Raw genomic sequence first — 25,595 nt, 5'->3', positions numbered from 1 at the left:
AGGTTAGGGTAAGCCAGAGGTCAATGTGAGGCAGACATCACCGACATTATTCTAGTTAGTATGTATCTAGGAAGTTTTCAGATCTCAAAATATCTTCATTTTATTGATAAGCAAACACAAAGACAGGTAGATGGTGTGCCCGGGGTTACACAGTACAGCAATGACAGAGCTAGAATGGGAACTTGGGTCTAAATCCAGGTTTTCTCTAATACTCCACATACTTTGACCCAACCGTATTCTCTCAATATACTTCAGCTTTTCACCATGTCTTATCATTTTTTTTCTTTTTGTTGTCCCAGTCACTATTACTATCACCATCTAGTCTTCCTAAGTATCAAGGAATCAGCCCCTGCCCCAACACCAATAAACTAACGAATCCCACTGCCACTCTGATGGTAGATCTCTAATGGGATAGGTTTTCCAGTTATCTGATCACAATTTAGGCTGCGTTTGGTAGATGCAGCAAAGAATGCTTCTTTCATAAACATAATTTTGCTTCCAAGACATTACATTTATTGGCTTTCTTAGTCCAATGTGCTACATTGAGCTACTTAATTAGTCTGGATAGTTCAGACATATATGCCCCTGCATAAATGTTAAGTGTTGTTTCTGTCTAGATTTTTATGTAAACTTCTACATATGTTCAGAACAGTGTTCCAATACACGGAAGGATGAGAATTTAGAGCACTTACTGCAAGTTCCGCCACTGAACATTGGAATAGTTTCAAACATCATCTTGTGAAACAACAGTGCCACTGGTCTATAATCCAGATGATTCTTTAACAGGTAGCTATAATAATAAACATAGCGCCTCTGACTGGGAATAGTTACTCCCTGGTGGACAGGAAAAAAAAGAAAGAAAAGCCACATTCAAAAGAAAAATTCCATTATAGTTATTTCACTAAATTGTTATGGTTACATGGGTTGTGCCCACTGAAGAACATACACACATTAAAAATTTGACCTTAAATGATTAATATTTAAATCCACCTCAACAACACAGTAAATCAGAGCAACATCGGTACAAAGGAAAATACGAGAAGAACTTTTCTCCCTTAAAATCTAGTTATCACAATACCCTCATTTATTCAATGGTCACAGCAATTCCCCGGCCCAGGAACCCGATAAGCAAAGGCCACTGCAGCTGTGTCTTTACACACAGGGCCTCCCATAAAAATGTATGGACTTTCATTAAACCCACAATTCCTCAAAAGCTTGGTTATTTTTCAGGCAAAAGTATATCAGAATCAGCAGTGTACATGAAGGTACAGTGCCTTTAAGAGACAGAAACAGTAGCAGCAAAAAGTGATGGCCACAGACCCCAACAAATCCAGGAACATGTGGCTGCCATAAACGGAGACAAGAGTTCCACAACAGAGGTTCCTCAAGATGTCCCCAAGCTGCACGTATCTCTTTGCGGAAGAAACCAGGGATAGACATAATGTTTGAGAAAACTTAAGTATTACAAATGCTAAAAATATATTTAATTCATGTGCTATTAAAAAAAAAAAAACACTTATCTAAAGAAAAAATCTAATGTGCGCAGCCATGCATTTATTAGTGATGCAGAATAAATGAGGTATTAGGGTACTTTTTTAAGGTTTCTTTTCCTATTACATGTGTGACTTCAGAAAAAATCTTAAGCATTTTAACTTAGAAATAAAAGGCAAATAGTAACATTAAGCTGTCTGACAGTTAAAAGTGACTTGCAAAAAACTTAAAAGTATATTCAAGAGAAAAAAGAATGAGCAGTATTTTTAAGTTGTTATCTAAATTTCCTAATGTGTTAAGAACTCTGGACACAAATGCTTTCGATAAAGTACGTTTATGAGTTTAAAGACAGATACGCAGAATAGCAGGTAAACAGGTATTCACTGTAGTATTCTCAGTAATTTTTAAAAGTCAGCATAAGTTCATTACAATTAAAAAATACATAAAATGTCAAAAATGGATAAAAGCCATTTCAAATCAGGACAAACGATTTAAGATTTTGGCTCCAGTGCAAAGACCATACAATCAGAAGACTTGGATTGAAAGCTGACAGTCAAAATACAAACTCTGATTTGTTTCCTTGGAAAAATGAAGACAGTTAATAAACGGCCTATCTTCTTCACAGGATTCTCACGAGGATTAAACACTACATGCAGTTACACAAAAGCATGCTAAACTGACAAAACGTTATGCAAATCCTAATTAGTGGTTTTAGAAATTCTATCTATATTTAAAGTACAATTTTAGAAGAAATGGAATTTTAGTCCTGTGTACAGTATTTTCTTAAAGAAATAGCAGTGAAATAGTATTACTGTGAAAAGCTGCTATAAAAATTAATGTTAAAATCATTGTTAAAGTTTACAAAGTGTTTAAACTTAAAATGGTTTATCACATTATTTAATGCTACTTTGGCAAACAACACACTTTATCAAGATAAAACACAGAACTGCAAAGCAGGTTCGGGGAAAATAGCAGACAGAAGACGGCTGGGCAGGAAGGAACCTTTTTTGAACCATGTGAATTTATGATCTAGTCTATAAATTAAATTTACATCTACAAAATTCAATCAATGGAAGTCCATAAGAAGACCAAGTTGTCAAATTATTTGTTGGGGTTTAGTGGAATGACAGATGACCTCTTCCTCTTTATCTTCTTGGTATAAGTTTGTATGAGTAATTTAAAGGTTTTCAAAGCTTTAATTTTTCTCAAGTAGCAAGTGATTGGTAGCATATCTATAATGCAGCTGTTTATATACAGAGTCAATCCTTACCCAAAGGGCTAGGCACATGTATACAGAAAGAATGTATGAATGTGTTAGATGTCAACACTGCATAAATCCTTGTGTCTAAATATAAGCTGAACCAAATTACTGACACAATTCAAAGAAAAACACTGAAAAGCACAACTTAAATTTAATTAATGACTTTACCATCAAATTATGCATAATTAAGCTTCCGCAGCTTAACTTTGTAATTCCTACCTACCAGCACCTCCAATTCACTATATTCGGATTAGCAGACATAACAAAGTTGCAAGGCTCAAATATGTATGGACCCCAGGCCTCAATGTGTCCTCTCTCTTCTCATCTCTCATGGCCACGATGCACACTTACTAAAATTTAATTAATGGCACAATGAATCAAACTGTTATCTAGATTTTGAAATGAGTGAATGCAACTTCTGTACTAAATTGACAATGCAAATTTATAACACTTGAAATATTGTATTTCCTGGATTCATATACTGAAAATAATGGCTTATGTGCATGTTTTACCTATAGCATTTTGAATATAAAGACTTCATATAAAATATCTTTTAAACTCTAAGAAATGAACATTTTTAGGCTCTTCAAAATTTGTTTTACACATATGAAAAGTGGGCTAACCTTTAAAGCTCCTGGAGATTAAAAAATACTACATGTTTTCAAAATGTCCACTTTTCATTTAAATGAACCAAGAACATTTAAGCTTAAACTGGTCTATAACTATACCCTAAAAGTTATTTCCACCCTCTACCACTAATGACCCACTCTAAACGGGAAGAAAATTACTTATAGTCTTCACCTTTTTATCCTCAAATATAACTTCTAAAACATTCTAATTTTAGCTATACTTAGCATTCTTCAGACCTACTTAACACCACATTCCTGGCCATCATCTCAAAAGGCAGCCCTTGATTCTCCGAACCCCTGACGCTCACAGACCAGGAGGAAGGGTTCAGGAGGAGGCTTGGTGTTCCTCCCACTGTTTGTCAGCCCACTTTCTACAGTCTTTCCTCGGTCTCCCTGACTCCCGATTTCCATCATTCGATACCTCGTTCTTCTGGCATGCACGTATTAAACGCTCGACCACGGGGATTTCAGCGCTCTGTCGAACCGCCTCTCTTTCCATGCTGTCCCATACATCATCCTCAATGAATTCAGCTCCTATTTCACTGGGGACCCTTAGGTCATCATCCAGTGTGGGCACTCACCAAATTCCCTTCTCCCATCTTAAAATTTCTTCACTCCTGATATTTTATACAAGTGTCTCTTCATGTTCACCTAGGTTCCATATTGGCAATCGCTCTATTAATTAACCTCTCTCTGGCATTTGCCTTTGCTCTGTTTCCTCCAAATAATCAGCTCAGGTAACCCTCGTTCTTTAATCCAAAACAAACAATTTAAAGACTGAAAATTCACACTTTCCCCAAATCCTGTATCTCTCTCAAATTGACATCCTCTTTCTCTATATAAACTCTGAAAAGAGGATGCCTGGGTGGCTCAGTCAGTCAAGCATCCGACTCTTGATTTCAGCTCAGGTCATGATCCCAGAGTCGTGAGATCGATCCCTGTGTCAGGCTCCACGCTGAGTGTCAAGCCTGCTTGAGATGCTTGCTCTCTCTCCCTATGCCCCTCTCCCCTGTTCATGTGCACGCTCTCTTGCTCTCTCTCTTAAAAAAACAAAAACAAAAAAACAAAAACAAAAAAAACAAAAAACAACTCCCAAAGGTAAGCCTCCACTCCTTACCTCATAGGAATCTGTTATTATGAGGCTGATTTCTTCATGGTCATTTCCTACTATTTTCTTAGTCCCATCTTGGATCACTTTTTGTCACCATTTTGAAAATTCTCTGCCTGTCACAGGACCCAATCTCTAAAGGTTTTCTCCTATCCTTACTGGCTATCTTGTTTCTTCTTGTCCTTAAAGGTAGGCATACCTCAAAAATCTGATCTTAGAGAGCCCCTCTTTGTCAATCCTCTGTTATTTATAGTAGTTTAATTATCAATCTTAAACATTAACTCCAAAACCTGTGTCCCTCAATATGACTTCATTTCCAACTCCCAATCCAGAATCTCCAATACTTGGCTGTATATTTCTAGCCAAAAACTTTAGAAGCATTTAAAACACACCATACCCAAAAACCGAAGCTTTCGTATTCTTCCAACCTCTTGTTATTTCTATTAATGATATTCACTATTTTCTCCAGCACCTGAACCCAAAACCTCTTATAATACCACCACCACTATTGTTTATTGAACTCTTACCATGTTCTTTGCTTTGTTCTAAGTATTTTCATAAATATAATTTAGTACTCAGGAAGTGGGTATTATTGGTAACACCATTCTATAGATGAGGTCAGGTCACACATCTTACAAGTAATGGCACTAAATTTCATCCTGGTGCTCCAACTCCAGAGTTTACACTCAACCACTGATACAATCCTGCCATCTTCTTCCTGCTAGACTAAAGCCAAGAATCTGAGAGACAGTAGTGATATACACAGGGTTATAGAAAAAAAAGGTAAGGAAACCCCAGCAGTACAAGAAAGGTCTAGGCAGCAGCGTAAAGGCAGAGATTGGTAGGTGTATCAACCACCTGGCATATGCACACAATACACAAACACAACCCCCCCCCCCCACACACACAGAGTACACACAAAATGAAAGGCAAACCGGAGGTTAAATTCATTTAGAATATACATTTTAGATTCTTACGCATCTATTCAGATGCCAGAGTCCAGATTTTGACTGTGAAATACCTCTCCAAATACCAGTTCCAATTTTCTGTGGCTATTCTGGTTCAGCCACCTTCTAAATTTTGCAATAGCCAACTGATTAGCAGCCTCTGATTTATCTATTCTCCAATCTATTTTTATACCACTCTGTGATTAATTTTACAAACTGTAAGATTAATCACACTGACAATTCAAAATGCTAAATGGTTTCCCAGTGCCTACCTAAATAAGAAAATTTATCACACATTGTAATTCCGTAACAACATAAAAAAAATCTGGGAAGTTTTACATATTTTCTAACATCTAGACCAACTTAGATGATATAATTATTTGATACTTCCAGGTTTGATAGCAGCCACCTGAAATGCAATTCAGATCAGGTACACCTTGAGGTCTCCTATACATTTAGATTCGTGGATGGCCTGTTTAAATTTTGTATTTCATCTTCAAGCAGTGATGTTCATTGAAAACTGCCGGCTTCCAATTGAAAATTTCAAATTCATTAGCACACACCTAGATAGAATTTAGTTACCTGCACCTTGTAGTTTCATCACCTTTATCAAACTTAATCATAATTTTTGTTTCCCCTCCCTCTCCTTTTTCCTTGAAAAGAGCTTTAAGAGAGATGTATTGATTTTACTGGCATTTTCATACAGTCAAGTGTTTGAGATCGTCAGTGCAAATGGTTTACTGTTTACTACCTCACAAATTTAGATTTCCATCTTTACTAATTCCTCTTTCCTACTTGTTATTATCTTAATAATCTTTATTTGTATTTCTCCCCTGACCCAAAGTTATTTAAAGTAACTGGTTTTAAATTTCCAAATGGTTGATTTAGTTAAACTTTGTAAAAACATCTCTAGCTCTATTGAAGTATAATCAAGGAACGGGGTTTATATAATTCTACTTGGAGAGGAGATTTTCTTTGTAGTTGGCCTAATGAATTATTAATCTTTTGTAACTGTTGTGTGGATGACAAAAAAAGAAAAAAAGATACATTTTATGGGCTAATTTTTAATATATTACTCAAGTCATCTATAGCTCTTATTTTGTACCTTCTTGGTCCTCAAGTAGATTAAAGATTCCTATTATCACTCCTTTACTGTCAATTTTTTCTTCACTTCTGCCAGCGTATGCTTACTACATTTGATGTTATGCTTAGCACGTAAGAGTTCATACCGCTCTGTCTTCACTGTGGAGCGCTCCCTGTGTTAATACAAAATGACATACTTGATCTAGTTTTATACATCTTGTTGTAAATGCACTGATAATGATATTCTGTCATCTGCTTTTGAAATTTACATTTGCCTGCTGTATGTTTAATAGACCACTTATTTTTCTAACCTGAATTGTTTGATGTAAGCCCCTTGTATGTGATTAATCTCTTAAAAAACAGAAACTTAAAAGTATTGGTTATACACACCTTTCAAACCTAGAATACTGTCATAGTGCTTCCAGGTCAGAACACCACCTGGATACCAGAACACAAGATATGCAATGTTTGGCTCATATTCTGTGCATTGGGACCTTCAGATCATTTTCTCTAAGATGAATTCATAATCTAGATTCCTCAGTTAAAAAAGTAATTTTAGGGGCGCTGGGTGGCTCAGTCGGTTAAGCAGCTGACTTCGGCTCAGGTCATGATCTCGCGGTCCGTGAGTTCGAGCCTCGCGTCAGGCTCTGTGCTGACAGCTCAGAGCCTGGATCCTGTTTCAGATTCTGTGTCTCCCTCTCTCTGTGACCCTCCCCCGTTCATGCTCTATCTCAAAAATAAATAAATGTTAAAAAAAAAAAAGTAATTTTATACCCCAGTAAACGTTTCACTAGCACTTCTAAACTAAGAAATAATGTTGATGCTTTAAAATAATAGTGCTTGCTTGAAGCTTGAAAATCTGTTTCACAATGTTTCAACAAAGGAAGAAATCTAGCTCCTAGGAATGGCTATTATTACAATGACAACATCTAACAGTAGTTACTGTATATTAAACTAAGTGCCAGACATTTTACATAGCTCCCTAACACTACCACAACTGTATAAGACAGACACTATCACCTCTGTTTCAAGGATAAGAAAACAATCCCAGTACGCATAATTATCCTGTCCAAAACTAGGACCTGAACCTAAATGTGACTTTGATTCTAGAGCTTTACACTCCAGTGTCCTGGGTTTCATTAATAGTACACAAACTAACAAGGTAATATGAAAGAGGTCACCACCTCTTAGAACACAGTTTTTCCCATCTATGAAGAATCTCCAAAGTTGAGAGTAGAACAGTGCTTCGTTCTGGGAAACTTGATTGTAAGTAACGTATTAAAAGTAGTGATGCATGAACCACAGAATCCTTGAGAATAATACGAAGCAGACAACTGATATTGTTCTCTCTGCACAGCATCCTTTCGCCTTTGGGAAGCTATCATTACCCCTATGGTTTCGGGGAAGTCAGGTGGACTGTCTTCTTCAGCTTTAGATAAATGTCCCAAGCGTCTGGCCAGAATGTTTGGTTCAGGGATGCATACATGCCCTAATCCAGGTAAATCAGCAGCCAATCTAGGAATTTCTGCTCAAATTATAGCTCTCTTCCCATTGTAGTTATTAAAGTAAACCTTGCTATTATTGCAGAGAGCCTGCCTAAAAATAAAGCATATACAGAGGAAAGGAGAGAGTTGAGAGAAAGAGAGATTCTGGACACCTGTTAAGCATCTATGTCCAGGCCAGAGCTTTTATGGTAATATAATCCCATATAAATGCCTCCTTGGTTTAAGCTTTGTTAAGTTGGGCTTATGACAGGAAACTGAAAGCATGCTAATATAGCTTTTTTTTTTTTTTTAAGTTTCTATTTCTACTTTGGGGTTCAAAACAATAAAGAAGAATACTTTGCACAGAAGACAATAATGTAGAAAGAATACTGTATTTGGGGTGCCTGGGTGGCTCAGTTGGTTAAGCATCTTACTGTTGATTTTGGCTAGGTCACGATCTCACAGTTCATGAGATCGTGCCCCACATCAGGCTCTGTGCTGACAGCGCGAAGCCTCCTTGGGATTCTCGCTCTCCCTTGCTCTCTCACTCTCTGCCCCTCCCCCACCCGCATGTTTGTATGCACTCTCTCTAAATAAACAAACATTTTTTTAAGAAGAAAGAAAAAAAGAATACTGGATTTGAGATTAGGAGGTATAGTTTTGAGTCATTACACAGGCAGATGAAATGACCTAGGACAGACTGATTTCTACAGATCTACTTGATCATTTATATCACAATAGGTCTGAACTAAGTCATTGCTAGAGTTCTGCAGTGTATAAAGAGCTTATAATTTTATGAATATATAGACTGTATAACAGGCTTAAATATCATGCATAAAAGGAACACAGTTTAGCCCAGAAGAATTAATGTGTTAGAAAAAATAAGAATGTTACATTAGGAGTTCGTTTTGTTTTACTGAAAATGAGGAGAATTGCAGTTTATTTTAAATCAGGAGAAAATGAGAAAATTTTATTAGGTTATCATGTGGGGAAAGTTAGTAACTAATTAGAAAAAAAACTAACCTGATTATATGATGAGGACATAAAAAATTCAGTCCTCAGAGAAACTAGAAAATTTCCTCTTCTTGGGATCACTTAGAATAAAGTTAATATTTATTATTTCTTGAGAGTTTAAGTCTTCATTACATAAGCTAATGAAGTCACATACAAAGATCATTAAAGGAACTTTATCTCTAATAACAGCTTTGAAAGCAACACAAAAAAGAACTCTGAAGCTCAACACAAAAAAGAACTCAACACAAAAAAGAACCTTTCCTAAGGTTTAATCCAAGCAAACAATGATCAATGCTTACTTTACCTGCCACCATTCTAGAAGTGGGGAAGGCAAGGGAGAGAGGTGTGGCAGAAATTCTGGGTACATCTGTCATATAACAAAAGTTTGCTTCTTTGATTTCCGAAACTTAGGGAATCTTTCCCAAATACATCCTTACCAGCATTAGCAGGACGCTTTAGCTCTTTACTCACAGTTTATAATACACACTGTGAGCTGACTCGGATTCAGATTCATAAGGCTAAGTGCGGGCTGGGAGGCACAGGACTAGATGGGGGCCAAGCCTGCAGATGCTCAGGTGAGCCGGGGGCGGGGGGGGGGGGGGGGGGGGGGGGGGAGGATCACTGGCAGCTTGTTTTAGCGTAATCTGCCACATACTCCTAAAGTGACAGGATCAAATATGCAGAGGAATGACCTTTAGGGAAGTGTAAGCCAGTTGCCTTCTTACAAATTAGCCCATAAAAGAAGGACCCCTCTTTCCCTCCAGCGGTTATCCTGTTCTCAGAAAACATTTTTCTTCAGAGGACGTTATCAGTTGTACTTTGACTTCTCTGCAACAGTCAAAGCCCGGAGTGTTATTTGGGCAGTACTAACACAGCGGCACATTTCATGGTCGCCCGGCACCCACCCACCGCTGTGCCACCGAATCTGCCCCAAGTCTGCTGAGAAAATGGCAAGATGGCCCCCGATTATTTTGGGAGTGTCTCTGCCAAGTCCACAAATTCTTCACTAAAACATGACACCTGGCTCTTCTTTCTCCAAAACAAGGGAGAGTAGGAGTAGGGGGATGGAGGGAAGGGAGGGGGAAAAGAGGAGGCGAAGGAGGGAGAAGGGGGGAGAAAGAGGAGGAGGAGGAGAAACAATACGCTCGCCTGTACACGTCACTAGAACACAATTTTCTTCAGCTTCTTAATGCTTCTCTACAAGTGAAATTAAGGATATAAACAAAGTAACACTAAAGATAATGTTTTAATAAAAGTAATCCTATATAAACTGAAAAGCTGGTAACAAATATATGCACCTCTTGTAATAATGGATCACAATTTTAAAACTGCGCATCTACGGAGAGTTTGTCAAATCTCTCTCCACCTCTACAGAGAAAGAGAACTGACGCTATTGATCAGATCATGAGGACTAAAAGGAAATACTGCAAGAAGGTAAATTTTTAGCAGATGTTTCAAGAATAAAACCACTTTGGATGATCAACTCTGTTTATTATAAGACACTTCCCCAGAAGAACCCCACGGTTGTATAACAATAGCTTTACCATGTTCAGCTCAGCTCAGCTCATTTCTTACGATGAAATCATATTCATTAAAGGTTAAAAATATATTATTTCGCTAGGACTGCAACCAATAGGTAAGCATGTGATATATTATTGGAAAGTTTTTAGACAAATTTCAAAGATTTAAAAGGCAGCTGGCAGCATCATATCTATAAGACCAACAACTTCAAGCTGCCTTTTTTCTACTTGAGCCAGGGGCCACTCAATGCCCAAACATCAGCCAAAATGGGTATGAACTGATGAGCCTTGTCAAAATAGGCCTATTTCAACAGCATTACATGACCTTTCAGGAGAGCTGGTTGCTGCACAGAGATTAATTCTGAACAGTCTCAAAATTCTTTTGCAGTTCTGGGACAGTAGAGAAAAAAAGTTCAACAATGGTTCAGGAGACTCAACTTTTACTCTGAATGCTATTATTGTTTTTTTTTAATGTTTATTTATTTTTGAGAGAGAGAGAGAGAGAGAGAGAGAGAGAGAGAGTCAGAGCATGAGCAGGGGAGGGGCAGAGGGAGAGGGGGACACAGAATCCAAAGCAGGCTCCAGGATCCGAGGTGTCAGCACAGAGCCCGACGCGGGGCTCAAACTCACAAACCACGAGATCATGACCTGAGCCGAGGTCGGACGCTAACCAACTGAGCCACTCAGGCACCCCTATCATTAACTGTTTGAATCACCTTTAATCAAAGCACTTCATCGTTGTGGGAAATCAGTTTTATCATTTTTGAAATAGGAAAAAATCCTACCAAAAAAAATTCATAATCTTATGCCCACAATCTTTATCCCTTTAATCTAGCTTCCTAATGCTATTTCAACATAAGATGCAAATGGAACCATTTGTAAAATACAACTTCATCAACAGCATCTGCTCATAAATTTTTTTTGCCTTTTTAAATATACACAGAAATAAAGGTAAGAGCACATTAGCATACTTCTTTAGACCCTGTGACTAATTCACCCAAAAAAGGTCTGTAAACATTAATTAATCATGAACTAATAAGCACAACAGATCTTGATGATTTGACTCCAAGATGCTAAAAGTGATCAATTTTGGCTAAATTACTTAACTCTGAGTCTTGATATAACGTAACAGCCAAACATAACAATTTTACGGAGTACACAGAACTCCATCCTCTATTAGCCCGCTTCCTCCTCCTGGGGGAGATCCTAACCTCGAAGAGGATGAAGAAAGCAGTGTGCCTGTAGCGGTTCTGCTGATGATGTGGGGACTATCACATTCTAGGACATACCGCTTTTTATTTTCAGAAGCACTTCTCTCGCGACCTTTTCACCCTGGCCCCTATTTCACAATAATATCCCACGGGCCTTGCCATTTTACCAAATCTCTACAGAAAAACAGAATTGAGAGTATTTATCAGATTGTGAGGACTAAAATATCCTTCCAAAGACAAATTAAAACCTGTCCTTTTTGTTCATGAAGACTTCTCTTGGATCTAAGTTAAACTGTTTGAGTGTCCTTGGGTTATACTTTTATCCCAGAATATGATGGGACAGACTATCCCAAGTACTTCTTACATGGCTGGTTCTCACTATCAGAAGCATTTAGCCAACTCTCCTGAAGAAGCCCTACATCAGACCAGGTACATATGTATATGTGTATGGGTGCGTGTGGAGAGAAGCGGGAGGGAAAGAGACACCGGGTGAGAGCACCGCTTGATTAGGAAAGGCTAGACAGACTATTACCAAAAAACCTTAAGTACTCCCACCTCAAAATCCCGATGGTTATGAATGTCAAACAAACAAGAAAGTCGCACATGGACGTGGCAAAGGCAAATACTTTGGAAATGGTCAAACACGTTTGGAGCTCGCAACAGAAAATAATACCGTTGCAGTATCTCTAGTGACCAATTTTACCCAATCCAAAAAAACTGACCTCTTTTTCTAAAACTACGAAGCAGGGCATGAAAAGACTGGAAATACCACTTCCATTCAGTATAGGATGATGACACCTCCCTTTAGCCAGCTACTAGTTTTCATCAAATACACGCATGCTAACACAACCAAAGAATATTTTTGGAATCCTCTTTGGAAACTTCAGGGGACATTAACATTTTCAAAATGAAGTTTCCTTGCCCCAAAAACACTGCTGAAGAAATCGCAGTGTTCCACAGACAGACAGTACCCCTTAATGCCTGGCAAGACATCTGGTTTCGTTGCTCTGGTAAAGACAGAGCTCTGCATGTCACCGTGACTCACCGCCCTGTTCACGGCTGTGCACTGGGGTGCAAGACTCTACCGTCAATCCTGAGAGAAATCTTATCTATTGTTGTGAAAGTGCTCTACTGCTCCATGAATGCCAAGCCTCGAATCACAGCCTGAGCAAGAGGATCTGTCATGAAAAATCTACTGTTGTGAAAATTGCCAAATTCAGGAGAGCCAAGACTTTCAATCAAGGGCTTCGAGAGGTTTTGTCAAGAAGTGGGAGCAATTATGAAATGCTTTGCTACACATAAACTCACTGGTTTCAGAAGACAAATTCCATAGTCAAAAATTTTAACTGCTGTTAACTAGATAAAATACAAACTCATTTACACAGTCTAACTCTCCAACCTTAAAACTAAAATGTGAAGTCATAATCCTTTCCTTCCCTAACATAGCGCTATGCCAAGATCTTGCCAAAAATGATCTCATTAACTAAAGGCAAAGAAAATGAGGGAACACGAATTTATCTGGAGAGAATTCTTATTTTTTGACACAAGCCTACTTTCATCCGAGAAAAGAATCTAACGGACTCCATCTACTCTCTCACTCTTTAGTGAGACAGGGTTTTAAGTAATTGTTTTCAACAAAAACAAAGTCAAAATTGATTGGATATCAGAGATCACATAAAAGTTGTCAGGCAGGGGCACCTGAGTGGCTCAGTCGGTTGGGCGTCCGACCTCGACCTCGGCTCAGGTCATGATCTCACTCCTGGTGAGTTCGAGCCCCCCTGTCGGGCTCTGTGCTGACAGCTCGGAGCTCAGAGCCTGGAGCCTGCTTCAGATTCTGCCTCTGTCTTTCTGCCCCTCCCCTGCTTGCTCTCTGTACCCACCCCCCCACTTCAAAATATAAACATTAGGAAAAAAATTGTTTTAAGTTGTCAAGTAAAAGATGATGACATAGTTTTAATGTATTATTTAAAATCTAAATAACAGCAGCCCTTTCATTAAAACTTACTATTGAACAGAATTAAGCCTTAGTTTTGTTTCATTTGTTACCACTTGATCTACTCATCATTCTCAAGTAGTGAGTGGTCACTGCTTTTTGCATTTAAAAAAGGGACATAGGGGCGCCTGGGTGGCGCAGTCGGTTAAGCGTCCGACTTCAGCCAGGTCACGATTTCGCGGTCCGTGAGTTCGAGCCCCGCATCAGGCTCTGGGCTGATGGCTCAGAGCCTGGAGCCTGTTTCTGATTCTGTGTCTCCCTCTCTCTCTGCCCCTCCCCCGTTCATGCTCTGTCTCTCTCTGTCCCAAAAATAAATAAACGTTGAAAAAAAAAATTTTTAAAAAAAAAATAAAAAAGGGACATAATTCTTATGAAGACTCCTTTTCTTTTCCACGTTAAGAAAAATTTCAGTGCAATTAAAAACTATAAGCAAAATTTTATGTTCATGTATATCATGAACATTTTTAGGGAGAGGCCATTTATAGCTTTCATCATATTTTTGGAAGGTATGTAACATAAACACTTACAGAGCCACTAGCTTAAATCTAGTGCTCTGGCTCCATATTATACAGCTTTTCTATTTTCATTTTAAATTCTTTTTACTGGACTTCTTTCCCACAACCAAAATGCCTACTGCTCATCAACCCTGTTCTCAACTCCTACCACTACTTCTGCAACTGTACTTTGACTTGACCTGTTTCTCTATGGTCTTCTTCCCATGCATTCTCTTTTCCCTGTGCTGCCCTGCATTTATCTGCCTCAGTGTAGAACAATTTATTTCTACATTTTTCATCAGTAAAAGCAACAATTTCCCTCCAGATGAAAGAGTGAGCCGAAGTAAAGAGCGCAGGCCCTCCGCCCTCCACTCCGAGACTCAGGCCACTGCTCTCATCCCAGGTATGTGCAACATACAGAAGTGTAAGGCACTGCCGTAATCACATTCACCAAAATCAAGCACTAATATAAGATTCAAATTTATAAACGAGGAGAGTAAACAGTACTCTGACATCCTCAGATGTAAATAAAAAGTCACACAGACAAATAAAACAAGAAATGAGGAAGGAGAAAATAAACCAGCAATCAATGCAACTACCTGGCTACAATGATGGAAATGATCACTTATGTTTCTGTTTGGAAGCTGTAAAAAGAAATCAGCTTAAACTGGAAGAGAGCCTTCCTGATTGTAAACATTACTAAAACTAGAAAAAAATCTTCACATAAAGTTTGATGGAACGGGTTTTTCTCTCTCTCACTGGAGCATCTTGGGTTTTTCCTTCTCAGAGACGCAGAACTGTACAAAATCTCTTTGTAAGAAATATAAACATATTTTATCACACTTGCCACCCAAAGAAATGAATCCCTTGAAAATCACTGTGAAAGCTCTCCCAAGAGTTTGTATTTTCCTCTCAAACATACTACACAGATTAAGTGTGCCACTGATTTTCAACAGTCTTTAATCTTCTGAATAAGAGAAGAACCTTTGACTAATCTTAATCATAACTGTATTTATGAACATTCATATTAAAGAATGGTTTTCATGTACTGTAAAACTAGGTAATGGCATCCAAGTTATTATCCAAAGACATTTTCTTCTGAGGCAACGTTCAGAAGTATCAACTTACTTTTGATCAATGTACTGCTTTGTAAGGATTTTATCACACAAATACCCAATACACTTACTAGCATGATATGATAATGCTTAGCATCAACAGAAAAACTGCAAGAATCCGTCATTTGCTCATACGACAGCTAAGGCAGTAACTGATTTCAGTGTTCAGAATAAAGAAACGAGGGCTACCAACCAACTTTTTAAAAACCTGTTTTCCAATAAATTCTCAGATCCAGGAAGAAGAAAGAAAGAACATCAAATATAACTTAATATAATGTATTACCTTTTTGTCTCTGGTCCTTACTTCCCCATAGAAATCTAGGGCCTCTTGTGCCTTTAAAAATTTGCCCCGATGCAATAAATATGCACAAATCATTACACCAGTTCGTCCCTTTCCAGCTTTACAGTGAATTGCTGCAACATGATTGTCATCTTCACTGAGCCATTGGTCAAGATCTTCACAAAAGGGTTTGATAAGTTCCAGCTGCGGTGGGTTATGGTCTTCAAAAGGATACTGTGCAACTGTGTAAAAAGATCACCTCAGAATGAGAAAAGAGGCCTTCCTGAATTGCTTCTTAAAAGTAGGTTAACTTCAGAAACGTTGCATATAAGCTTAACAGATGTTTAGAAGGAAAACTAAACTCCAGAGAAAAATACTCGTCTGATGATTTTCCAATTTTTGAACAGAAAACAGTCTCTCATTAATTTTTAAACCTATGCACTAGACAGAGAGGCCGATTATTTCCCCCCATGACGAAGAGGAGACTGCTCTGGAGAGCAAGCACAAGTCACAACGTGTCAGAGGGAGAGGAGGACCCGGAATGTCACACAGGTTTCCTGTCAGGGCTCTCAATGCATTTTCTGACAAAACGAGTAATAACGCTTATACTATTACATCATCACAAATATACATTCCAAAGAAAGTATCAATTACCAATAAATCAACACTGGAAAGGACTGCAATTTGCAATGCATATAATAAAAATGCAAAGTGTGCTATTTAAAGATGGCCTTCCAGGGGCACCTGGGTGGCTCAGTCGGTTAGGCGGCCGACTTCGGCTCAGGTCATGATCTCACGGTTCGTGGGTTCGAGCCCCACGTTGTACTCTGTTCTGTTCTGACAGCTCGGAGCCTGGAGCCTGTTTCAGATTCTGTGTCTCCCTCTCTCTCTGACCCTCCCTCACTCATGCTCTGTCTCTCTCTCTGTCTCAAAAATAAATAAACATTAAAAAAAATAATAATAAAATAAAGATGGCCTTGCGAATGTTAGTGTTGTACATACTACATGGGATTTTAAAGGCATTTACAAAAGAAACTGAAAAAAAGCCGCTTATAAAAAGGTGTACAATTGTAGTAAAGTTTATCAAATGAAATTTCAGGTCTTTTCGTATGGGTTATAAAAACCCAAAATTTCTCTGTTCCCTATAGTCAGTCAGAGTTGAGAGTTCTTTTTTAACTTGCCTAGAAATAGGATTTTAAACACATCTCTATTAAATTCTGTCTTACTGGTCTCTGCCTCGGGTCCACTCGACTAAGATCCTTAAAAATCCTGATTGAATCCAGAGGATATAATGATCTCTGTGTCATCTAAATATGTGAAAAGTATGCCTTCTAATTTCAGCCAAGTCATTAATAATGTGGAACAGGATTTGATCAATTAAATCCTCCCGTATGTCAGGTGAGCTCTTCTGGAAGACACGACTTCCATTACAAGGAGTCATCAGGACAGCTTTCACCTGGCCATCGGTCTGGCTGTACTATCATTCCATCTTCATCTTCCCAGTGGCACCCAAAAACATCCAGGAGAATCTGTTAAACATCTATTTAAAGCTAGACGAACCTTGACCCAAACACGCTTTGCCTAGTAAGCAGCAGCCTAAGTCATGAAAAAGGAAAAATTCTTCGTGACTATGTCCTGGCTTCACAGCCATTAGTGCTTCTGAATTCTCCAACCAGCTGTCTGAAAGTCCATTCTAGGTTTTCAGAAGGGATCCCGGCGTCTACCTTCTCCTGACTATCACGGCAGGACCTGCCAAGCCTCTCCACTCTCCAGGTCTCTCGTGGCCCAAGGGGTTCCACAAACACAGAGGAAGCTCTATGTAGACTTGGAGACAGGATTCACTACACCTGGAGAAGAACTCACTTAAAGCAGCTCCCTGCTCTCATCTGTCAGGTTCCTCTTGTCCGTATTTGTCATATCTTTTCCCCCCTTTTAGGTTACGTTCAACAGAATTATTAAGTTGATCTGCTTTCTTCCTATAATCTATAATCTCTCACTATTACACCAAATGTCTCCAGCAGTAGGTCTACCCCTCTCTTTACTGTATTGTTAGTCTAGGGATTTCTCCAAATTCTTAGTCTACTCTGGGATTAGTCTTCCTACTAGTTAGTACCGGCAGGTTTATAGGATACTTGCTTCCCAAAACACAACAGCAAAATTAAATTTGTTTTGCAAATTTTTTAAGACCATCTTTAAGATAAATATTTATCTCACTTAATAATGAGATTATTCATCACTGCTATGACAGTAAGATTTAGTCTACTGGTTTGAAGTTATATAACATAATACATTACTCTGCAGTTAATACCTACCTCTGCAGTTAAATTTGGCGGTATCATAATGTCTTTCAGCACACCTAAAAGAAAAGTTTAAATGTGATCTAAAGTTATCTTTTACACTTGTGAAAAAAAATACAGTAGCAAACATTTTTCTGAACTTTTATAATGGACCACACATCATGCTGTTTTGTATTAACTATTTCTTTCAATCCTAGAAATTCTATGAAGTAGGTACTGATATTATCCCAATATTTTACAATTAAGGAAACCAAAGCTTAGAAATGTTAAGTGTATGCAATTATAGCTTATACACTTGCTTACAAAACATGTGATGCCACTAATATGCAACATTGCCAATTCAGCCGCATCTCTACCTTCAAATTTCCAGGATGGACATTTTGCATGCTAATGGAATCTATTTTTGATTTCACAAGTATATAGAAACAACTAACTAGTTTCAATATTATCCTTACCTCAGAGTTGCACATACATACTGTTCTCAAACTATTAGTTAAAAAGATAAATTTTTTAAATAGTAAAATTATAAGGGCAAAGAAAACGTAACGGAAGAAAGTGAATGATGCTAATCTACTAAAAAACAACAGTTAACTAAAAATTTTTTTAAGCCAGACCTTTCTCTCTTTAGAAAAGCCAAAGGTCATCTTTTTCAATAATCTCTCAGGTTACAAGTTTTAATTAAAGTCTCAGAGTCATGAAGGAATAATAAGTAAAATAAATATAGAATAGTAAAATGTTGACCTAGCACTACTTAGAGCATGCTAAAGCTGTCTTTTTAACAGTAGTGACATGTTTATCATCACGCACTGACTTACTTATGATTAACAGACTGTATTTATAAACCTTTAAGAGGCTCCAAAAGGGAGCCTATACTTTAGTTTGTGATCAGCAGCATCGTGGTAACTACAACAGCAGTTATAACCAAACCAAATTTTTTTTAAAAATCATATAAAACAAAAACTTAGCATTTTAAAACAAATAAGGGCCTATAATCCCTTAATCTCCAATTCCAAAACCCCCAAATTTGGAAACATCTAACACTTTCTGTTAAATATACAGCAAACTCAATTGTAGCAGAACCTGACCTGAGTTAATGATACTGTATGCCCTCTTTAATTAATGCCCTTGGACTGAAGAGTCAAACACTTCACGTTATGTACTGCTCCAGGTATCATGTAATACAAAGTATCTGCTTTCATGGTACCCTTCTGCAAAACGAAAAATTCTGAATCCCAAAACACAACTGGCCCCAAGAGTTTCAAATACGTGACTGTAGACATGTATCTTACATTTAAGAAATCCTATAAGTATCTGTATAGTTCCTCTAAACAGTTTTAAATCCAAATCCACATTAAAGTGAACTAATTATCAACAAATTAGAATCCAGTAGTTTCTAATTGGTCAGACCTGAAATAAATCAGCTTTCATACTACTGCTTAAAATAAAACTTTTCCCCTTTTTTGTATAATTTAGTATATTGAGTTTCGCTCAAAAAAATTATTTAGCTATGACATATACACATATATGTATCCTTACTAAATAATTTCGTACTCACTCATAAAAAAGGTGACAGGTACGAGGAAGACTGACCAAGAAAAAAGTCACATTTTATACTTTCTTTAGTACAGGTTAAAGAAGAGGTCTGGTAAATAGTGAAGAATCCATAATGGAATATTTTATAAGGAATCATGCAAAGACAGGCTTTAGGTGCAGGGACAAGGAACAACCTAGGAAACAATTCTAAGAAGCTGGTCTCATGGCAGCACAACCTTAGTTCGCTAAAATTCCCGTGCTTTTTCAGGAGCTCAAATGTTTGGTTCAACAAACACTGCTGAAGAACTACCTTCATAAACTGATTCTCCAACGTTACCGTTAAGAGGAAGAAGTGGAAATAATGAGCTACTACATGTCTACCAGATGCGCACACCTTCCAAAGGAGTTTCCGAGTTTTTTAATTCATAGTCACAGCCATATAATCTCCAATTTATATATGAGCAAGCAAAGATTTAGAAGAGCATCGAAAAACTTGCCCCAAACCACAACGTGCAAATCAAAGATCCAGGACTTAAGCACAATACTTGTGATTACAAGTCAAACTCCTTCCAGCACTGTGCCAAAGGAATCGTTATATTCTTATACATAAGAAAAAATAGAGAACGGTTTTAAAAACAAAAGCAGTAACACATTTTACTCAAAGTCAGCCTTCCTATAAAAGTGATATTTGGCACAAAAGATAGAACCAACAAAGAGTGATCATGAAAAAATGAAAAAGTTATGAAAATCTCTGCAGGGATGGACGAGGCGTATGTGAGAACATATACTGGGACCCGTAGTGATGAAAGTGATCTGCGGGAGGGTTGCTAGGGTAAGAATGAGGACTCTCTTCTTAATCACAACCTTCTCTAATAACTGCACGCACATCACACACGCACGCACACACACACATGAAGCTCCTCATAGCTTTTGTGTGTTATGTTAGTTGATAAGACAAGTTTCTCAACAAACCAAAATTGAAGATACATAAATGGAAAATGGGATTTGACTAAGACAAGTATTAGGTAAATCTGACCATTTATACTTTCTTATAATTAAAATTAAATTAAAAGATACCATTTTTTAAAAATCTTCACTTTATGTAGGCTTATATGAGACAAGAGAGATGAAGAACCTTAGTTTTTAATGAAGCAGTAGACAGAATGTGAACAAAGAGATAAGATTACTAGGAAAAACTTCCAGAGAAGTGAGATTTGAAGAATCAGCTAGGCATGTAGATCTCTTCTGTAACTCTCTTCAACAAAGCTATCCCTGTTTTACAAAAGAAAACTTGACATAATTAACAACAGCTAAAGATTTACCACAAAATGATGGAGAGCTGTATGTCAAACAGTGTACACAGTGAAATACAGCAACCTTTTTAAAAATTAGTATCCAGTGAACATTTAAGCTCCTCAAAGGCAAGAACTATATTATGCCTTCATTCCCTACCTGCCCCCTTCACCTCCTACACCCACCCACATACCTGCTATAATAGAGGAACATACAAGAATGAAATACACACACCTGCACAAAACAAACTAATTTACTAACTATCGTTATACCCAAATTTGATTAATGATACGAGGCAAAATTTTGTTCCCTCTTAAAATAACTTACTGAATGCTTGATAATATAGAGATATAAACAGGTACGATCATTTAAAAAGTCCACATTACAAACCGTTCTTCACCCACGTGCCGTAATTGCCATAAAAAGTTTAATATGCCATTAATATACATATGTCTAGAGTAAATATTTTAAGATCTTTCCATTTATATATGTTCGCAAAAACATACATCACAAGTAATTAACATCCCCAAAATAAAAGAAATAAAAGAGAAACATCTGCTGCTAGCCAGACTCACTTACCCAGAGCCAGAAATATAAACAGGTAGAAAGAAGGTGTAGAATGAAAAGTGACATCAGAAATCACAACGTGCTACAAGTTGGTAGTTCTAGAAACTTCTGAAGTAAGTGAAATTTGGGGAGATTAAAACAAACAAATGACAACAACAACAACAACAACAACAAACCAGAAAGGAAAATACTGGCATAAATAGTGGATGGTCTGCTACCGTATGTACCTGTGTGACCTTGTTCAACTCACTTAACTTCTCTAGGCCTCAGATTCCCCATCTGTAAAATGAGAAGGTTGGACTAAATGATCTCTTTCAGGTACTTTCCAGTTCTGAAAAGTCTATGATTCCATTACACGGAGTGGGGGAGGGGAATTGAAATACATATACCAAAAGCTACTCTCCACTGATAACAAGAGTTCATTAACTGTGGGATCCAATGTTTACAAATACAAAAACAAACAGGCAGCCAAGTCCCCAGACGAGCTCCTGAAAGCCACCTTTAACCAAAATAATGCCAAGTGATCCACAGTACTGACAGTGCAAGCCTAGGTCCTAAACTCTGGAAGCAGGAAGCCACTGAATACAGGAATGAAAAGAATTTCCTTCCCTTTCTTTGGATGTAATGTTGAACTCAAATAAATTTTTGAAAAAGGCAGAATATGTCTTTGGTATCTTTCTCCCTTCCATCTGGAATTCTAAATGCCTTATCTTGAGAGTCTAAACCCGAAGTAACTCAGTGGACTGAAGCTTTTGACAGTTCTTGTCCTGTGTGTGTGTGTGTGTGTGTGTGTGTGCGCGCGCGTGCTTTTTTTTTAACTTAGCTTCTGAGTCTAGTTATTCAAAAAATATAAAAAGCTTTGTGGTTTTTATTTTCCTACATGGAAACACTATGGCATCTGCAACAAGGCTTGTTACAGGAGGTTAATCAGTACAAGAGGAAAATATATGCACAGATCATTTGTAAGCTGGGGCCCACCAAAACTTAAGTCTCTACAGCACATTTACTTTTTCACCTTGTTATCTATTACCGCCACACCCGCCCTCCCCAACACCTACCATAATCTGACCATAATGGATTATCTGCCATATTCTAAACACTATTATGCCAACAAGGTCCTTATGTGCCCCTCTCTCTGCCTGCAATGCCATTTCCCTAACCTGAGGCCTGCAGGACAGGCCCCATGGATTCTTTCACCCCAGCCCAAATATGCTTTTCTTTATGAAAACTTTCTTATGGAGTACAATTACTATTTCCACTGTTGCCCACACAGCTCTCTTCTACACAACAGTCACCTCTTTTGTAATAGTTTGTCCACCTATCACATTAGACTATCAACTACCAGAGACTGAAACTCTATCTTATTCACCTCTGAACCACCACCCAGTTTTACAATGCCTAATGTGGCAAGCACTGCATAAACGTTTGCTTCTTTGTGAATCTGAGGAAATTAGTGAAAAGTTACAAAGAGAAACAATAACGGTGCCTACTTCACTCTCAGGTCTTCTGAGGTCTTATCAGAACAGAAAGATCACTAAATTAAAGATAGAAAAGCAAATCTCACAAGCTGACAAGGCAGACATCCTTTTTGGTGAAGATTTAAATGCCTATGGAAGGTAGAAAAGAATCTTGCTCTCACATTTGATTAACAAATTTTACAAAAATTGTGACAGTGAATTAGTAAACGTAACTTCAGATTAAAACTTTTTGTTGCATAATTTACAGACATCACATAGGAAAAATAAAAACCAGGTAGGAAAGTAACACATTTTATATGCCATTTTTAAAACGGTAGGAAATGGTCAATATTTTGGGAAGGAATAATAGTCTTCAAGGGCAAAAGTGATAAAATATTTTCTTCCCATTTTTTTGTTTTTTCCCTTTTTACATCCTTACTCACAAAGTCAAAAAGAAAAACAAAAGGTTAAAGAGAAGACGAGCTAGCTGTACAAAGTGGGCAATCCTTACATCCTGCCCGAGACAAGAGAAACCACCCAACCGACAGTTGTAGGTAACTTATTTATGGTACCTACGAGCTAGAGATTACCCTAATAGCTGTTTCAATCAAATGACCTTAAAGACACAGAATAAACAAAATTACACCCACTCTGAAGCATCCCTCCATGGAAGATGTTATTAATGCTTTAACAGAAACGCTCTGCTGTAAATTACGCTTCAAGTTACCGCATGGTTATTGGCTCAAAGATGGACTGGATTCCAAGTCACTTAAAGCAGATCAAGTAATGTGAATGTGTGCCAACACTGTTTTGACCTCATCACTACACTTTCTGAGTGACCTAACAATGCTCTTAATCAGACATCTTGGACTAATTGTTTTAGGAACACAATTCTGTTAAAATATATCTTTAACTCTACCTGATTCTAACAAGGAAATAACTTTCACTTAATAGTTAATTTTAGATGATATTTGCAAGCATACAAATAAAAAACATACTTACAGATTGTATATCTTGTAATGGTTTTTATGCTTTGAATCCAAAAACCTTAAAACAAAACAAACAAACAAAAAGCCACCATTAACAAAAATAAGCTAACATTTGAAATTACATTTATACTATTGAGAATACCTAAAGGAGAGATTCCATTTTTCCTAATCTCAAATACCATTTAAGAAAAATAAATAAATAAATTCCAGTAAATATTCTCTTCATGGATTTCAACTGGTAATCAGGTTACTCGTAAATAATTATTACATTACACAGGTTTATACAATCTGAAGTAACGATAGAGCTTGTCACAGAATAAATACTGTCATAACCTGTCTCCAGTCTAGGATTAGGAGGTCAAAGCCTTAAGAAATACGTCATTTAAAAGGCAGCATTAGCATTTAGCTCAAGTTCACCTAGCTCATGCAGATGTGCAAGAAATAGTCACATGCAATCAAGCAACCTGAAAAACAACCCTGAAAATTCAGCCATCATTTTCTTTCAAACTAAAAACTTTTGATATTTGAAAGATACAAGTACTAACCAATAAGTCCATGCAAAGTTTTTAAAGTATGTTCACATATATATTCTCAGTTGACACTCACAAACATCTGAGAGAGAGAGAGCTCATTCACATTTCACAAATGAAGAAAGTAGATATCAAAGAAATTACACAACTTGCCCAAGGTTATACTGCTAGTGAGTCAAAGAATCCAGACCAAAGCCCTCTCCCTCCAGTTAAGAAACTGAACAACAATTACAGCCAACAAAAGCACTTACCGCATTCATTTATCACATTGAAATACTTTATGCATATAAATTTGTTTACTCTTATAAGGTAGGTAACAGACGAGTTAGAAAAGTATAAGGCTGAGGATGTTTCGGGATAAATAGAAAAGACAAATGGAAAACAAAAGAGGAGATTTAAAAAAATTTTAAAGCCCAAAAGTTTCAACATATGAATAGAAGTTCCAGAGAAAAGAAAACAAAAGGAGAAGAAATGCAAGATATAATTCAAGAAAAATACCCCAAACTGAAGGAGTTTCCAAAATGAAAGGATACAATGAGTATTCAGCAAAAATGATGAAAACAGACCCAAATAAAGGCATACATAGCTTAGTGAAATTTCTGAATACTGACAAGAAGAACCTAAGCCCCTAGAAGCTGCCCAAGAGGAAACAGGTTTCATAAAAATAATCTGGAATCAGAATTACATCACCGTTTTTAATGGCAACACTAGCAGCTACAAAACAATTGCAGAAAACCTTCTGACTTTGAGGGAAAATTATTCCCAGCCTAGAATTCCATACCAAAAGAGACTATAAATCAAGCGTGAATATAGAATAAAGATATTTTTAAATAAGAGAAGTCTCAAGTAATTTTTCTGCCCACATAGTCTGTCTCAGGAAGTTACTAGAAGATAGGTTCCACCAAAAGAAGGGTGGGAAACCATGAAAGATGACAATTCCAGGAACTGAAGAATCCAACTCATGAGAAGGGAAAAGAGAATTTCCAGAATGTTGGTGAAGAAAGTCTAGTTAACAACTAATCCAGATTAGGGTACATCAGAAGGCTCCTGAAGAAGATAAAATTGACATAATGCCAAATATGCTTGAACATGTTGAGAGATTTACACAGTTCAGGGATAAGAACATAGAAACTAAAGTTGAAAGAGAGAGAGAGAGAATTAGAACTCCAGGGAAAACAAAATGTTCCAGAAAAAAAGTTATACTACTTAACTGTAAATGGTGTTTATCTAGTCATAATCACATAAAAACCAAAATTGATATAACCAAAATTACAATTTAACGAGCAAAAGAAGGGCTGA

At 37.3% G+C, this 25,595-nt stretch overlaps 1 protein-coding gene across 4 annotated transcripts in view; it reads right to left on the bottom strand.

Moving 5' to 3' along the window:
- PTEN (phosphatase and tensin homolog) overlaps nt 1–25,595 on the bottom strand; it is a 93,875-nt gene that overhangs the window by 13,466 nt on the left and 54,814 nt on the right. For 2 of the 4 annotated variants that reach the window (XM_043598001.1, XM_043598002.1), the window contains 4 exons: nt 23,780–23,824; nt 17,943–17,986; nt 15,634–15,872; nt 693–834 (listed from right to left, as the gene is read on the bottom strand). In XM_043598001.1, coding sequence (XP_043453936.1) covers nt 693–834; nt 15,634–15,872; nt 17,943–17,986; nt 23,780–23,824 — 470 coding nt within the window. Of the gene's footprint in view, nt 1–692; nt 835–6,541; nt 6,636–15,633; nt 15,873–17,942; nt 17,987–23,779; nt 23,825–25,595 lie in introns of those variants that run through there. The other 2 variants (XM_043598000.1, XM_043598003.1) reach the window with 2 other exon arrangements.

This window comes from Prionailurus bengalensis, chromosome D2, assembly GCF_016509475.1.
Source record: "Prionailurus bengalensis isolate Pbe53 chromosome D2, Fcat_Pben_1.1_paternal_pri, whole genome shotgun sequence".
NCBI lineage: Eukaryota > Metazoa > Chordata > Mammalia > Carnivora > Felidae > Prionailurus > Prionailurus bengalensis.
The sequence above is the reverse complement of the archived record's forward strand: the minus strand, read 5'-3'. Positions and strand labels throughout refer to the sequence as shown.